The sequence below is a fragment of the Falco rusticolus genome, chromosome 1 (genome assembly GCF_015220075.1).
Source record: "Falco rusticolus isolate bFalRus1 chromosome 1, bFalRus1.pri, whole genome shotgun sequence".
NCBI classification, from domain to species: Eukaryota; Metazoa; Chordata; class Aves; order Falconiformes; family Falconidae; genus Falco; species Falco rusticolus.
The window spans coordinates 39,516,324-39,533,023 of NC_051187.1; the positions used below are offsets into that span (position 1 = coordinate 39,516,324).

At 42.3% G+C, this 16,700-nt stretch overlaps 1 protein-coding gene across 1 annotated transcript in view; it reads right to left on the reverse strand.

Moving 5' to 3' along the window:
• Positions 1-216: 216 nt before the first annotated feature.
• PPIL2 (peptidylprolyl isomerase like 2) overlaps positions 217-16,700 on the reverse strand; it is a 72,240-nt gene continuing 55,756 nt past the window's right edge. The window contains exons 16-20 of the mRNA XM_037375553.1: positions 14,121-14,177; positions 4,003-4,075; positions 3,787-3,849; positions 3,163-3,302; positions 217-1,504 (exon numbers count right to left, since the gene is read on the reverse strand). Of these exons, the coding sequence (XP_037231450.1) occupies positions 1,411-1,504; positions 3,163-3,302; positions 3,787-3,849; positions 4,003-4,075; positions 14,121-14,177 (427 nt within the window). The 3' untranslated portion in view covers positions 217-1,410. The remainder of the gene's footprint in view (positions 1,505-3,162; positions 3,303-3,786; positions 3,850-4,002; positions 4,076-14,120; positions 14,178-16,700) is intronic.

A 16,700-nucleotide genomic window follows, 5' to 3' on the forward strand; every position in this document is an offset into this window, starting at 1 on the left:
CATGCTGCAAAATGTTGCAAAACAAAAATCCCCTACTATTCTTTCAAACTAGTTTGAACTTCCTATGATTTAACAAAGATATAATCATATCCGCAAAGATCCCAGAGTTCCTTATGACCACCTTAAAAAGTAGGAATGAATCATTTCCTTGAATGACAATCAACTTCGCAATGCCATGATCTTGGAAAGGACAGTTGAACAGTCAAAGGCAAGCACTCGAAAGAAAATAAAAGCATTTAATGCAAAATATTTTACCAAAAGTTTTTACAACAATTTTATATAAATGGAGTCTTCTCTTAAAACGTGGAACCACCGATATAAATGTATTGTTACAAAGCTGATTACAAAACTATCTCCTCAGCTGCATAGAGAGGTAGGGAGGGTATTTCTGCCATCAAAACAACTAAGATGAACTGAAAAGTAATGTTCAGGATCTAGCCGCCTACGTGTAAGTGATGGTAACACACGTATGTTTCTGGATTAAAACTTCACGGGCTGATGTATCTTACCCCATGAGGCATTTATTAAGCTTTCTGATAATTTGTGGGTAATCTAAACAGAAATATCTGAGATGCTGTCAGCGATATTATATGGTTTTCCCTAATGATGGGAAGACTGATGTTGGGGCAGACTATGATGTGTGTTACTCTGCATTTAGGGACTTAGGCTTTAGGGATGGTTAAAAACAAAAGCAACCACCACCAACAGGAAAAAGTTGTTTCTATTCCTGCTCAGTTGCTCCAGGCTGTAGTTGCTGGCTATGAGAGACTTAAATGGGTATAGAGTGAGAGAGACCTACGGAGACTGACAGCAGTCAGTCCAGCCAGGATCCTGGCAGGCTCGCAAAGAGTAAGACACAAAATGGGTCCTTGTTGAGAACTAGCAAAAGGCAGCTGGAAGGGAAAGGAAGGGAAGGGCAGGGCAGGCTGGAGCCCTCTCCCCTCCACAAAGCACTACAGCAGCACCGGCACTTCCCCACCGCATTAATTCATTCCTTCATTTGGCAGACTTGCCTCGTCTGGAAACGATTACCTGTAAAAGGAGCTCTTTCACCTATGTAGCTGTTCACTGAAGTAGCATCCTGCAAGACTGGGCTCTGCCTGGTCTGCAGCCAGCCACGCAGAGAAAGGCTCCAGCTAACCCCCAGTGGGGCTGGGCTGCCTGCTCCCCGCTTAGCAAAACAACAACAAAAAGGCCTTCGAGGAAGATGCAGTGGGGGGAACGCAGCTCTCTAGAAAACAAAGCCACATTAACCAGCCCTAACAAAGCAACAGTTTTCTTCTGCAGTGGAAGGGCAGGCTGGTGCCTTCCCTCCCCAGGACAGACTGTCTTTTGGGCTCTTCAGGACCACATGGGAGGCTGCCTTTTCTTTTTTTGCCGTGCTGCTCTAGTGCTAGGCTCCCCGCGCTGCTACCAGGAGCTGAAGTCCCCGAAGCCTGTGCTCTTTTTCTCTTTCTTCGCAGCTGTGCTGGTTGAAGGCCCGTCATCTTCCACGCTGCGCTTCCTGGAGCCAAAACGAAAACAAGTCTCAGCAACTATTTACTGTTCAGTGGGACCAGGGCAGCTGGATGTCTTTCCTCTCCCAGCAACAGCTATACTGGAGAGGAGTGCAAGCTCTGTGCCAGCGTGGGGATGGCAGCAGGGTGGGGATGGGGGTCTCTGGCATACCCAGAAAGAGGGAGAGTGTGTCAGTCTGTGGGGATGGCTTGGCTCAGGTTTTGAACACTTCCAGGAACGTGTTCAAAGCCCAACAAGTTCTCCAGGCCAGAGCTCAAGATTTAACAGCTGTACTTTTTTAGCACAGTCACAATGAAAATGCAAGCCACAAGTTCTCTCCCTGCCTTCTCACCTGCATTTGTGGCAGCAAAAGCATTTATGGGGAATTAAGTATAAAGCAGCTGGGCAAGTTTTTCAGATCCTTTCATGTTCCTTGAGCACAGCCTGTTGCAGTCGCTGCTGCTACTCTCGGCCTCTCTCAAGCAGAGTTTGCAACCCCATGGAAACACTCCGCAGCCAGCTCACATACTGTGGTTTTATTGTCTGATAGCAGCAGCTGACAGGGAGAACTGAGAACCCTGAACCTGCCAAAAGGCTGCTATGGACCAAACTCCCAGTTTTCAAGGCAGGCTGCAATGAGTGAAGGCCTAGGAAAGGGAAGTCCTTTCTATACTACTTGGCCCTTTCCACAGAGCCGCAGACTCTGCCTGGGTTTCCTCTGTAAATACAGTGCAGAATGGCAGCAGTTTTAAGCTGACCATTTTACCGACACACCAAATCGACCTACATGGGCTAACATATTTTTGTTCTCATGGTTATGTAAATGCCTGTAAGTCATGCAGGCACATACAAGCCGATTAAATAGCTGTCCAGATCTATGTGTGTATAAATACACACCTTTATGCAGTACACAGACAACAGCATTTTACAAATGCTTTTAGAGAAGTCTGCTAAAAACCAAGTGGAAGGCATTTATTTTAATTTTTTCAGAACTCATGCTAAGCTGCCTCTCAGGTAGGATTCCGTACTGTCCTTAGGAAAGCAAGTGATGCTGCCAATCCCAATGTGGTGTACAAAGGGTGTCTGGGAGAGGATGCTTTAGGACAAGCCTGCACAACCAGCCAGGTACCCTGGAGCTACTTGCCAGACACCCTGTGCTCCCACAGCAAGCCTGGGAACCTGCTCCGCTTTCCGGCCATTTCAGTTGTGCTGGTACAACTGTTTGTGGGGCTGAAGAGGGAACCAGATCAGCAGACTGATATGGGTTTAAGGCAACAACTTTGTGCAGGGGAGAAGCTGCTAAGAGAGAAACATCTGTGGGGCTGCGGCCTTCAGAAATAGCTGCAGAAGAGGAAGAGGTGTAGGAAGTGACACAATACAGTTCCTCAAGGACTTCTGAGTTGTGGAAATGTATCTATAGTTCTGAAGTCACCACACACCGTTAGAGACCAACTGGGTCACGTTTAAGTACTAAAAGAAAAGCTTGTCAACTTGAAAAACAACCCAAGCAGAGGGAACTCTTGACTGTTAGGACTGCATGGAGGTGTCTTTGCAAAGCCTGTAGACACAAACCAAAGATCTGAGCAATGGCACTGGACAGGGTCCCTGGCCAGCAGGAAAGGCACCTAAAACACTCAACAAAGATCAGATGGGCAGGGAACTCACGCTGCAGCCATGTTAATGTATTTTCCAATCCCCTGTCGGTAAGTTTTAGGAGTCTGGACCTCTTTCTTTGGCGGGACCACTTCAGCTTTTGTTTTGGCTGCTTCTTCTTCTTGCTGGACTTTCTCTCTTTCAGCAGCAACCTGTGGGAAGCAAAGAGTACTATCTGTTACAAGAGCTAGTCCAGAATAAAGAGAAACCATCTACAATTCTTTGAAGCTTTAAAGCACTCTAAAACAGTAACCAGCACTGCTGTGATTACAGGGCAGGCTTTAGGAGACAGACCTCAAGGGCCATAGAAACAGGCTGCCTGCAGCCATTATAACAAGAGTCCTCTCTTCTCACCTGCAGCTACCTATAGCTACTGTGGGCATTTGGAAAGGAAACCATCGGAAGCATGATGGACTGGGAGCTGTGCCAGACTCAGTTACAAGACCTCTCCACTGGAAGAGTGGCGGTGATCCTGGCACACAAGGCACTGTTGAGTGACAGCTGTTTAATCTTAGCTTGCAAACATATGGGCCAGGGGGCTGTCTGTGTTCAAAGGAAAGGCATTCAGTCAGAAAGTTCTCCAAAGAGCAGCTCTGGCCTTTCAAAAAACCCAACCAACAAACCAACTATTCTTACCTGGGCATCTGCCTCTTCATACGGATCAACAAAAACAGTTGTTGTCTGAATTCGTATTTCCTCCTGCAAGCAGAAGAGAAGAGCAATTCAAGACTAAGTTGTGCCACCTCCCCCAAGTTTGGGTTTCAGAGAAGCGACAGCAGGGCGAACCACACTGCCACACAAGGCCATATGCGTACGCTCCCTCCTGCACAGCCCCTGGTGCTTCACACATACCTTTGGACGGTCTGTTTTTGGGTCACTTTCCACATTCTCCATAGCAGTCAGAGTCTCAAAGCCACCAACCACCCTAGAAGAGGAAGGACACTATTTCCAGCTGTCACAACACACTTAAAATATTCCTGCACCCTTACATCTGATGGGTCTAATTTATGTCCATTAGTAGATTTTTAAACCATCATGTCTGGGTGAAGGAGAATCAGCAACTGTATATGGAAGACCTAAGATAACGTCATTCAGTGTGGAAGGCAAACATTTTTGCTAAAATCTGGGATTTGAATTTACAATTAAACAGAACATGGAGAAGTCAAACACTCAGAGGCCTAACAAAGCCATTTGTCCAAAAACGTGGTAGCCACACAAACCAACAAGATGGAGAATGAGTGACTGTTGGACAGCTGTCTCTGCAAGACACAAACCTGTTTCAAAATGTGTCCACTTGCTAACGCTACATCCATAAATGTGGAGCTCACTTGTTACTCACATGAGCTTTGAAAAACAAACTAACAGACTTGGTCAAGAAATCAAATGTTTTCATTAACTTCTGATCTATTTTTTAATTTTTTTTATAGTATTATCAGACTGAAGAGTGTTATTAGGAAGAAAAGGAATTGTATCTATGGCACTACTGGAGAGCAGTGACAGAGCTGTCTGTAGTAACACCAGTAATGCAGAAGCACAGGATTGCTCCCAAAGCACATCACACGGTGAGCTTGTGAGGGCTCTGGGAAGGCAGCAGAGCATCAAGTCACAGCCACAAGATAATGCCTGGGACACTTTGCCACAGCTTTTATTTACGAGGATGTTAGATCACTGGCCCCTCATTTTTCAAGTCAACATTTACAAATAGTTGCCTGAAAATGTTGAAGGAAGACTGAAGACTTTCTGGACTGTTGCATGTTCATTTTCAAAAAAAGCGTGGAACAATGAGAAAGTTCCACAAAAGGATATTTAGAAAGGATAAATGGGGTGACCCAGACAATTATAAGCCTGTCATCCTGTCATCTATCCCAGCAAAATAATGGAATAGCAGAGACAGGACATGATTAATAAAGAAAGGAAGTAAGTAACAGCAATCAACCAGGTTTTGTGGAAAACGGTCTGTTAAACAACCTTCTATCTTTGAGATGACAGATGTGGTTAACAGCGATAACAGTGTCCATGGAACAGACTTCTGGAAGGCAGCTGATATTTTGATTAAGAAACCAGAACGACATGAAGTGAACACAGCACACGCGAAGTAAAAAACTGGCTGACAGGTGTCAAAATCTAATTTTAAATAGGAACCACTGAGTCAGTATGTTTCTAGAAGGGTCCTGCTGGGATCAGATCTTGGTCTTGGGGTACTTATCCACATCATCATCCCCAATTTAATTTGAAAACAGCTACACTTAGAAGAGCAGTTAATAAAGATAAAGATAGGCTGTCGATGCCGAGTGGTCCAGATGCCTCAGAAAAGCAGGCTGTAGCTGGACAACATCTGTTTTAATAGAGCCAAATTATGTGGCTAGGAACCAAAAATACAGCCCATATGAATGGTTGTGGGACAATGAGAAGCAGCCACAATTCTCAAAAACTCTGCTCTTGGGGCCAGGAGCTCTGCAGCGATGGCAGGAGCTGACCATCAAGGAGCCCAGGGCTGCCGATGGGATGGGGCAATCCTCCAGCCCTCACAGGGTTGCAACTGTTTTGAAGCCTGACTGCTGGGATTACTGGGACCTCGGTACCAGCACAGGTTGGCTGTCAAGGGCTGGGCAGATGAAATGGAGGAAAATCAAACTAAATGAAACCAGTGCAAAAAACCAGGAACAGTATCAAACTGGTGGAATATGCAGAGTGTTTATCACCTAACTCTGCTTTCATATCAAAGAAATAGGCAATACCTCAACCAAAACACACATGATATTCACATTCACCTTTCTACTAGGACACCTCCCTCTCGCAGATGTTTCACAGCCAGGCAGACCTCTCCAGTCCCACCATGACAGCCTAGCTAGCCTGGCTGGCACCAGGAGAGGCCCCCGCTGGTCACCTGTGGTGGTCTCAGCTGATCCAATGGAGAAATACACCTCCTACTACCACTCCACACCACACTATTTACACACTTCACACTCTCTTCCCAAAAGACACATTACCTAAATGAGACCGGCTGCCCACTGTGGTCTGAGAGGCAAATGGGTCCTTCTTATTCGATACCCCTTGTGCTTAGTGCAGCACTAGTGCTCCCCACGGCTGCCCCACGGGCTGGGACGGGCACTAAACACAACTGAAAAGACAGACCCCATCACAGAAAATGTAACTATGCAGGTCAGAGAGGGTGCTGCTCAGCACCTGCCCCCAGCAGAGCTGTCCTTGCTAACACCTCGTTGCTGCTGCACTGCTCCAGACTTCTCCCCTTTATTCCCCAAGGACCTGTCGATATTCTGTAATCAGGTTGTGACTTCTAAGAGCAATTAAAAACCATGTATGCAGGCTAGAACAGCCTCATTCCTTTGTGACTGGAGGTAGTACGCTGGGGGAAGCTGCACAGGGCTTGAAGACCCTGCATGAACTTTGGAAAGTTCATAACAAAACCTCAATTTTAAAATCCTTAATTTTAAAATCCTCCTCCAGGCCAATATCAGATTCACTTATAATACTGATGATTACCACACAGCCCAAGATATATTAACTGTGTTTTAATTGCCCCTAAAGGAAACCTCTGATTTAATATTGGAGGATTTTCTAGCCAACAGCTCCACTCATTATCTGTTCGTATGTTTTCTTTTAATTAGGTTCTGATAATTTGGAATAGCCAGATCAGCTATGCACTGGCAATCTCAACTGAGTAATCCCCTAGCCCATAGCTAGACCTCCCACAACATTAGCCCTAATGCATTTTGGTGATGCTCACTGATCTTCAGTTGCTATGCTAATTAAGCTTTATTGGGAATACTTTGTCACTTGTACATTTTGAAAGGCTGTGATAGGCATGGCATTCACAGGTCATCAGTAAATGACCTAAATAGTCTATTTCAACATGATTATAAAGGGCTAAGGGGAAAGGAGACAAAGTTGTTATGCCTGCAGAGCATGTCATTCTCTTTTCTTCTTAGTTTCTTGTCTCTAAAATGGAAAATTGCTTGCTTTCACACCCCTGCATTCTCTTAACATTTTGCGCAGAGAGTATCTCTGCATCTTACAGTGTCAGCACAGTGAGGTCTCGATATAGGTTTATGTCTTTAAACACTGCCATAATACCAGTAAAAAAACCCTGAATTTGAATACTAACTACCATCTTGGAGAAGAGAGCTCTGACCAGAGGAACTGGAAATAATTTACTAGCCACTTTTGTCCGGGGAGCCCTTGTAAGCTTTGTTAAGAATCTGGCCCAGCTGTGGCTGGTGTTTCATCAGTGAAAATTAAAATCCCAAAAGGGCAAGATCTGATTGCAAACGTCACCCATGCAGTAAAAATTGAACTACAGGCTAATCAGGGCAGTCATGGCTGCCTGGAATATTCCAACTTAAGGTCTCAAACTGTAAAGGATTTTTCTAGTTTTCCTCTGATTTGTCGAAGTAGAGAGACAACATACATACAGGCTCTTGAAACACTACGCATTATTATTGTCAGACCTCATGATGTTACATTGCAGCACTAAAATCAGTTTGATGAGATATAATGTGTCTAAGCTCATGCACTGGCATCCCTTACAGCAATTGCTCCTCACAGAGTGAGGAAACCAACACGCCAGAGAAGTTCTGGGGATTCTCTGCGTCTCTCACAACATATTCTGGGTGTAAGAAGAAAAGCTCACAGACATCTTGCCAAGAAAAAAGCCCATACAAGTTACTTTTAGGAAAGACCATCAGATCAGTACATTAAAGCATTAAAAAAAAAAACCTCTAAAGAGAGCACCAGGACTTAATATTCTAATATTCACTAACTTTGAACAAAAAGAGATAAAAGCTGTTCTATGAATAAATCTGAGTCTCAGCATAAGGAAGTCTGTACATTGTTTTCATGAAAACAAAACGCAAACTCCAGAAGTTCAGACTAATATCCCTTTATACTCTTTACATGCGCTAAATGTGTTACACAGACAGTGACAGCTCACACCGCGTTAGCCTTTCTCATGCAGCGTCACTTGTGCTAAGTTGAGAACAGAGCAGGGAAGGGAAGGGAGAAGGGCAGAGCCCCTTCCACTGTTTCTGGCTCTACTCCTTTTGTTAGGTGCCACACACGCTTTGTCCTAAACTAACCAAGACAGGTTTCAACAGATGTTCAGGTGACATCCTGCAGTGAAAAGTAAGATACCTTCAAGACATCATTTACATTAGAACAGACAGCAAAACTGAGGGTTTGCTGTGTACTTCCAGTAGCTGTTGAACAGAGAAATGATGATCTCAACTATATATTTAGCTCAGCATCCCTGAGACAGCTTGTTGTATTTTTAGAGGAGCCTGATAAATCTTGCATTACATTTAAGCACGGACAACAAGATAGATACGTTTAGGTTTTTCTTTGTTAGCATAGTAATGACAACAAAAAAGTGCCATTACTCCTGCAATTCAGTTTTCTTGAAAACTGAGCTAAGTTAGCACTGTAAATCTTTGCATTTCAAATTTAGAGATGTTATTTAAAATCTTACTTCCTGTTAAGGCTCCTTTATGCAAACTAGTAACCTTGCTTCATAACCACTGCCAATGTTTTTGCATGAACTATAAGTGAAATATCTGGAGCAAGCTCTGTCCAATTTGCAGTATGCCAACGAAACTCTCACTGTATATTAGTTAGTGCTGCTCCCAAAGAAAACTAAAGCTCCCTAGCAGTCTCACAGACATTCACACGTAGACTTCCTATTTCTTATATTTTTGTTTGGAAGAATTATAGGAATTAAGCCTTATGCAATGCTGGGGATGGCAGCAGTCCAAGATGGTAGCTTCCTGGTCAGAAGATGATAAAAGAACAATGTCTGGACCTTTCTATTTTTTTTTTTTTAAATGCTTTAAACTAGAAACAGAAACCAGAAAGAAACACTGCTGTTTTGTAAACACATTCTGCCCTCAAGGTTATTTTTATAAAAAGGAGTACATACATTTATATACACAGAGAGAGAGAACAATATATACACGCACAAACATGTACACTCAGGACAAAATGTTTTCTGTGTATACACCCAATCTGAAAGGGAGCGAGCAATTCAAACTTGCAACAAGGATGCAGTTGAAACATCTCAACTCTCTCAATAAGGACTTAATCTAGCAGGCGAGACACAGTAACGAAAAGTGCTGAAAAAACAAGCTGGAAAAAAGCATTTTGAAACTAGACTCAACAGATGAACCTGGAACGTAAGGACTTTCTCTGCTTTGGCACAGGTTCCTCTTAAGAGATCATACAACTGTTTTGGAAACGACAGCAGCCCTCATGCAGCTCCAACAGCCCAGTCATCCTGTACTACAGGACACCACAGCCACAGCTTCCACAGGCAGGCCTACGTTAATTGTCAGCAAGGTTTATTTTCCCACCTTGCTCTTCATTCCTATCCTGGTGTCTGGGGAGCGGACTGCAGTGCAACATTAGGTGAGGCTCCCTACACAGACCCAACAACAGGATCTGCTGTCACACAATTTCTCCATTCTTCAGAGCAGAAGAGCAACAAGAACATGAGTTTCCCAGCTTAGAAGCCATTGGAGTTCACCGATTCAAATCATACAGGGAACATTACAAGTGGAAACAGAAACTGTGTGTTACTTCACTGTACCTTGGTAACTGAATAATGACTGGTAGCTCCTTCATGTAGGTAATGACCTTAGAGAACAAGTGTTACTTTCATTACCCCATTCTACAGAACTGCAGTAGAAAGCATTAAACAGGTTAAGGAATACTTAATACAGAGTAGTAGTATCCAAGGAAAGAAAACTCTCTTCCACAAAAGCATCTGGCAAGGGGAGGTGGGAAGAAAAGACTGAGTGCATGTCAGTGTCTCCAATTTGACCAAGTCTGAGGTTTCCCAAACCACCTTGTTCATTACTTCCAGAAACAAGAGAATTGAAGAATGAGCAGCAGAAACCTTGAGAGACAGTTAAAATTTATCTGTGTAAGCAGATATATGCAGCCATGTACAAAGGGGAAAACTGACCTCCATATACTCATCTCCTGTCGCAGCTGCCACATCCTTTTCTCAGTTTTTGACAAACAGAAGTGATGCTCTAATAAACACACATAACTGCTGCACAGGTCATTTCCAGCTTTGCTACTCTGACCACAACACTTTTCCCTCTGCTCCCTCTATTTCCCTTTTTATCACGTCACATACCTGCAACCTGCCCTCACTTTCAAGCCCACCATGCTGTGCTTGTCCTAAATCTCACCTAAAATTCAGAGACAGTATTTCTCTCTTCCTGTTGATCAGCACAACTCAATCACCTCCCACTATCATTTTAAACATGCACTTTTTCATGTGTCCCTTTAGCTTTCAAACAGGCTCCCCAAAATATCCACAAAGCCATTTCATTTTTTCCTAGGTTCTGAAGAAAGTGCAAATTTCAGTGGAAGGTAGGCTGAAAGGGGTCACTGCTGCAACTTCCCTGTATCTATATGCAGTTTCTTTTCTACTTACACAGCTCTCTGGGACAGAGATTATGTTTCTATTTCTGCTTAGAAAGGGCAAATGTACCAGGTCTCTGATCCACAGGAACTGTGAACCATTGGAATGATACAAAATCTAATACCACCACAGATGGGATGTGCTTGCCTCTAAATTTCACATCAGACAGGAACGTGAGCCTATACTAGTGTTTTGGCTGTAACATCTCTGCAGCTCATGCAACAGTTGGGCTCTCAGTGACAGCATGGGTAAGAGGGACCCCCCAGCCCATAATAGCAGCAGGCAGAACTTTCCCCATGCAACAGTCCCCTGCAGATGCTTCTCATCCACTTTGTGCAGAGCAAATGCATGTTGGTTGGTTTACATTATTTGAGTTTTTGAATTAAACCTCTTATCAGCAAGCTAGAACCCAACAAAAGCCACCAGTTAGTTTTCATGTTAATTACAGCACTGCCTAAGTCAGGAGAAACGGTAATTACTAGAAATGGTAATTACTAATTTAATCTAGGCAGCTCTGCTGGAGCATGAAATCCATGCAGCCTGCAACACACCTCCAAGGGAAGGTATTCTTCTCTCACTGTCCTTGTTTTTGCTTTCTATCCATGCCAAATTATCTCCTTTATTTTCAGTAACATCCATCCTCATTATTACACCCTGGTGGGCAGCACAACCATGACAAGATGCCCTCTCTGTCCTCCAGCTGCAGCCTTCTCCTGAGACTTGAAAATTCCAGTGCACCAAGCCAGACATGTGCCACCTCTTCACAGTCCCACTGCCTGCAGCTGGTGTGTTTTCCAAACATACTTAACAGCCAAACATCCAACATTAATAGCTACTATAATGTTTCGAACCAGTGGGGACATGAATAAGATGCAGCTCCAGAGAAGCAACTTTTCAACGTTCCATCCCCAGAGGACCAAAAAAACCCAAAGGGGTGGGGAATCGTTGCTCTTTCACTCTTTTTTGTTCTCTAAAGTACAGAAATCCTGCTGAAAAGTTCTATATAAATTACAAACGGGTCAAATTCTGCTCTCAAAGATACATATGTGACACTCACTAACATAAACCAGAGCCACAGAGAAATAGCTGAGGGTACAGCTGAGATGAAGAGTATTTATGTTTTCATATTAACTGAAATAAGTAATCCTCAAATCTGTATCAAAGTCACAACAGGCCAGTAAGCATCCAATTAAGACAATCCAACATAACATTTGTGGAAACAAAGAATTCTGATTTCACCGGTTCATTCTATTCTTAAACCTAGATATTATTCCTAGATATGCTTCCCAGGTATTATTGTGCTATACAGTCTAAGATCAGATAGAGGCACCAAATCCCAGAAACACCCAGGATCTAAACCAGCAAACTGAAGGTGGAGTTTCTCTGGAGATACAATTTCTGGAACCTTTTGGCTTTTAAAAACAAATGCAGGTAAAAACAGCTGAAGGATTTTGATGACAGAATACATATATTAAGAGCTGAGCTGTATTAAAGGCTTAACAGCCTTTTATATTAAATCTGTAGATAACTTCAATTATTCAACTTGTAGATTAATACAGAGTGACTGGAATACATCTATCCCAGCATCTTCATTTTTTACATTCTTTGAATTAATCTTCATTTACACGCAAGAGAGTCCAAAGTCAAATTCACCTGCTCTGTGAAGATGTCGCTCATTTTTCATGCAGGGAGCCAAACATGATTCTAAACCAACACTTTAAATAAAGTTTTTCTTTTGTATTTCAGCTAAGAATATTTGCAGTGCTGAGAAAGCAGCACCACTTCTTTACTCTGGCAACTAAGTTCAGATTTCTGTAGTAGCAAGGACAAACAAAAAATGAAAGTGTCTTTGCTAAAACTGCATAAATCTCTGCTATTATACCCTTAGCTAGATTTACTTGGACTGAAGTAATTCCTCTCTAAAGGGCAATGTACAGTGTGAAACAATTTGAGCTGTTTTGTTCAGAAGGTACTTGAGACGTTACACATGGTGCAAAGGCTTTTGGGAGCAGGCTCCCTGCACTGCAGTAAGCTCAGCTACTCTCTAAATTCTTTCCTGGTGAATTACGGTAAAACTGGAGCACATGGGGAAACACAGCAAAGACACTGGAAGACTATACAGAATGCTCACTGAAGTCAGGTTGCATCTAGAACAGAGGAACAGTCACATTTTCAGCTGAGCTGTCCTAACCCAAATACTATTTGATGAGGTGGCAAGCTCAGGTTAACAACATTACTGATAGGATTTAATGGGATTTTTGCAAGGAGGACTCAAATTGTAGCTTAAGTGAAATAGTCTTAAGATATGGGTAATGTAACTCCTCCAAGAAGATACTTGCTCTCTAGAACTTGCTTCATTAATCTGTTTTCACCAAATGACAAGGGAACTGTAAATTTTTCTAGGGCAGACCTGAGAAAGGAAAAAGAAGTGTATTTCAAAGGGTGGAATTATTGCAGAATCAGTATTGGAACTAACAGCACTAAAGTATTTGTTTTAAATGAAGCCAGTTTCTGCCTCAAGAACTCACAGGCAGAGAACATGGATTAAATATATCATTATATTCATTATACAGCACAATCGTATGACATCCAGTCAAAGTAAACAGCACATGCATTTCTTTTCAGTTGCTGCCCCTCAGACAGATAAAACTCTGAGAGTAATAAAAAAAATATAATCTTAATTTTAAAAAGATTGTAAAATTCTCAGGAACTACCAATGAAGCAGGCTAGTAAAATTCCCCTTCCTGCCATGTGCACCATGGCACTTGTTAGAACAGCTATGCATGACTTGGAAAATACCATGTACCTGCAGTAGAGGAAGCAAAGAACAAACTGTAACATAAAGATTTTGTAATATCTTCTGTAATAAATACCTTGATCTTTATCATGTGAGGGCTTGACTGGAAAAAACTTTTGGAAGATACTTTTTTATAAAGAATTAAGTACCCTTGCTGTCTTGGCATCAGTAATATCTTTATATATACAAACATAAACATGTATGTATGTACACACCCGCATGCACATAAACACACAGATTTTATTTATACTGATGATAACTGTCAGGAAAAGAAAATAAGAATAGAATAAAAAAGGATAAAAGGGGCCAAAAGACCTAACCTATGCAGAAGCTCTGTGGTCTATACCATGATGAAGAGCAGTCCTGTCGTGACTAATTTCCTGGTTGACAGCTTATAATAGCATGAAAGCAGCGTTGAAGAGGTAATCTCCTGTGTCCCAGTAATTAGCATGCACAAATATTAACATGGTTGGTTACAGGACAATGATTACTTTGTTCATGACTCCTCGGAGGGCCACCCACAGAATGGAAGGCAACTTACAATGATGGAAAGAGGAAAAAAAGGCAGAGTCTACTGGCACTGATGCAATGCTGGCCACCTACTCATGACCAGGAGAACTGGATTGTGAGCTAGGATTTTGCACCAGTTCAATTGCAGGAGTCACTTTAGGCTTCAGACATACAGGAGAGCACATCTGCTACACTCTGCTTATAATATCCTTCACTTACCTTCCAAAAACTGTATGCTTCTTGTCCAGATATGCACAAGAGCGGAATGTGATGAAACTGGAAGGAAGAAAGACGTAACATGTAGCATATTATCTTATTGACACTCAACAACAGCCAGTATTTTTAAAAACAGAAAGTGTATGCAACAACTCTCCAAGAGAAGACAAGACGCCCTCCCTCTCTGTCTCCCCTCTGAGAGGCTGGCTGGCCAAACATCCTTTAATGCCTCTGTTTTGTGGGTTTTGTCCTGGACTTCTGGAGTTTTGACTTCTCCCTTCTACACATTACTAACACCCCTACACAGTACTCCAAGCACAGTGACTTGCGCAAAGTCCAAAATCAATCTGAGCATCTGCCTCCTTGGCCACGCAGGCCCTGGGAAACTCACACACGACAGGGAGACGTGCATCCTACTTGAGAAGTACATTTCTTGGGCACGATTGGGAGCTTGCATGCAGCAAATACCATTATATAACTCAACAGTTTGTGCCAGTGTAAACTTCTATCTTTTAGGATATTTACTTTTTGCATTTCTCTTCCATTAAAGTGGCCTGCCGGTGATCCATTTCTCCTCCGGACAGAGCAAATTCATGCTTCGGATGCAAACATGGCTGAAGAATACTTCCAAGTGTCAAAAGTAATGAAAATCTGTGAAACTTGGATTTTTAATTTTTAATTAATTGGATTTCTCATTTTGGAGGCTGTATCTTTACAGTGAAATGTGGGAACTAAAATTCCAAATCCAAAGCTACCTTTACTACTAAAACTTTTCTCTAAAGCTTAATGCTTCTTTGGAAGATTTGGACTACAAGCGTATGAGACAGAGGTTTCCACACTGTGGTCTGCAGACCATGATGGCTCATCTTGGCTGGACATGCAGTGCTGGCTCTCCTCCCTGTCTCCATCTGTTACACTACACTAGAGACAGCTAAAAATATATAAGCATTCCAAAAGCACTTTTCCATATAAGCAACTGCCTCAGGAAGTTTTATGATTTTTAGCAGAAGAGGTTGCAATCTGCCAGACAAACTATTAAGACATAGTTTGCCCTAGGAAAGCTTTGAGATGCTGTACAGAATGGAAACTCCTACACAGGGCAAACATTACAATTTAGCCTTGTGCATGGGTTCTTTGCACCACTTTATTCCCAGGTATCCAATTCTTAAGATTATCAAGTGGTCAGTTATGGAGCACTGTAATAAAAAAATCTGAGCAGCAGCAAATACACAGAGAAAGCTTCTCATCCATCAACACATCAAAATAAAATTAAGGACAATGGAATTAACATAACTCAGGACGATCCCAGAGAAGTCCTGACCATTATTCGAGCATCACCTTACACAGGAGAACCCAGCTCACTCTGCACTGCAGCGCCTATCACCTATGGGGAGAGCTATTCACCTAGTTCCTAAGGTCACAGCCATTGCCAGAACCATGTAAACACTGCCTAGGAAGCTTTATAAACATGGGCAGCTGGAGTCTCTCAAGGACTTCACATATAAAGGAATTTCGTATTTCACTTGCAAATTTCAGGAAAACATATGATCACATTTACAGCAGCAGATGATGTCACTCAAAACAGCACATCACTCGTGATCTGTCCATATAACTTCTGTTTCTAGAATCCCTTTTTCAAAAGAAGAGAAGAGAGAAAAGAGAGAACAGAAGAGAGAAAAGGAGGCCTCTACTCTCCCCTAATTTAGCATGAGTGCTGGCAATAACATTCAAATCCAAAATAAGCTCTACAGCAATCTGATCCTGCAAACTGCCCAACATGTGCTTAGCCTTAAGTACGCAAGTAAGCCTATTAAAGGCCCTGAGACAGCCACTTGTGTTTAATTAAAGCTAACCACACTACTGCATAGTTTAGAAGCCACAATAACACTTAGCATCATGAAGACCAACACCAAGAACCCCCTCGCTCCCCAGTCCCAACACACAGCAATGTACACACACAGACACACTCTCTCACTCTCTTCCCTGGGGCTCCCAATAAAAGTACAACTTTTTTCTGTTGCAGTACTTAGAGAGTGACCAATAAATAGTTAGCTTAAATTGACATAGAACTGTTTCAAAATACTACATGCAAACACCCATATTAATGTTATGTGTAAAGAATGGTACTAAAACTTCAATTATTTTTAAATTTCATTTGTTGTTCTTCCTGCTTCTTCATTAATTTTTTCCTCACTTTAGTCCTCATTCTGCTTTTGTACACTGAAAAAACCCCAAGTCATTCTTCATGCCAGATTCTGCACTTCGCCATGTCTGGGTTCTACATATTTCAACAGTGCAAAACTGTTCCATTTATTTAAAATCAGGTGAGTAAAAAGAAGCAAGATTTCCACAGAGTATATATTTCATTTCATTAAGCCCTTTCAAAAAGTTGAATACAGGGCTAAATTTAAATGGAGTGGAGAGGTGTAATTATCTTACAGGGATAACACTGGGGGGACACTGACAAAAATGAACAAAACCTGCAAATCATAAAAAAGAAAAGACAAATTAATGATTTAATGATGACATAATAAACCTACAAATCTTACTGTGCTTCACTTTGCTCTTTGACTGGGTAACAGC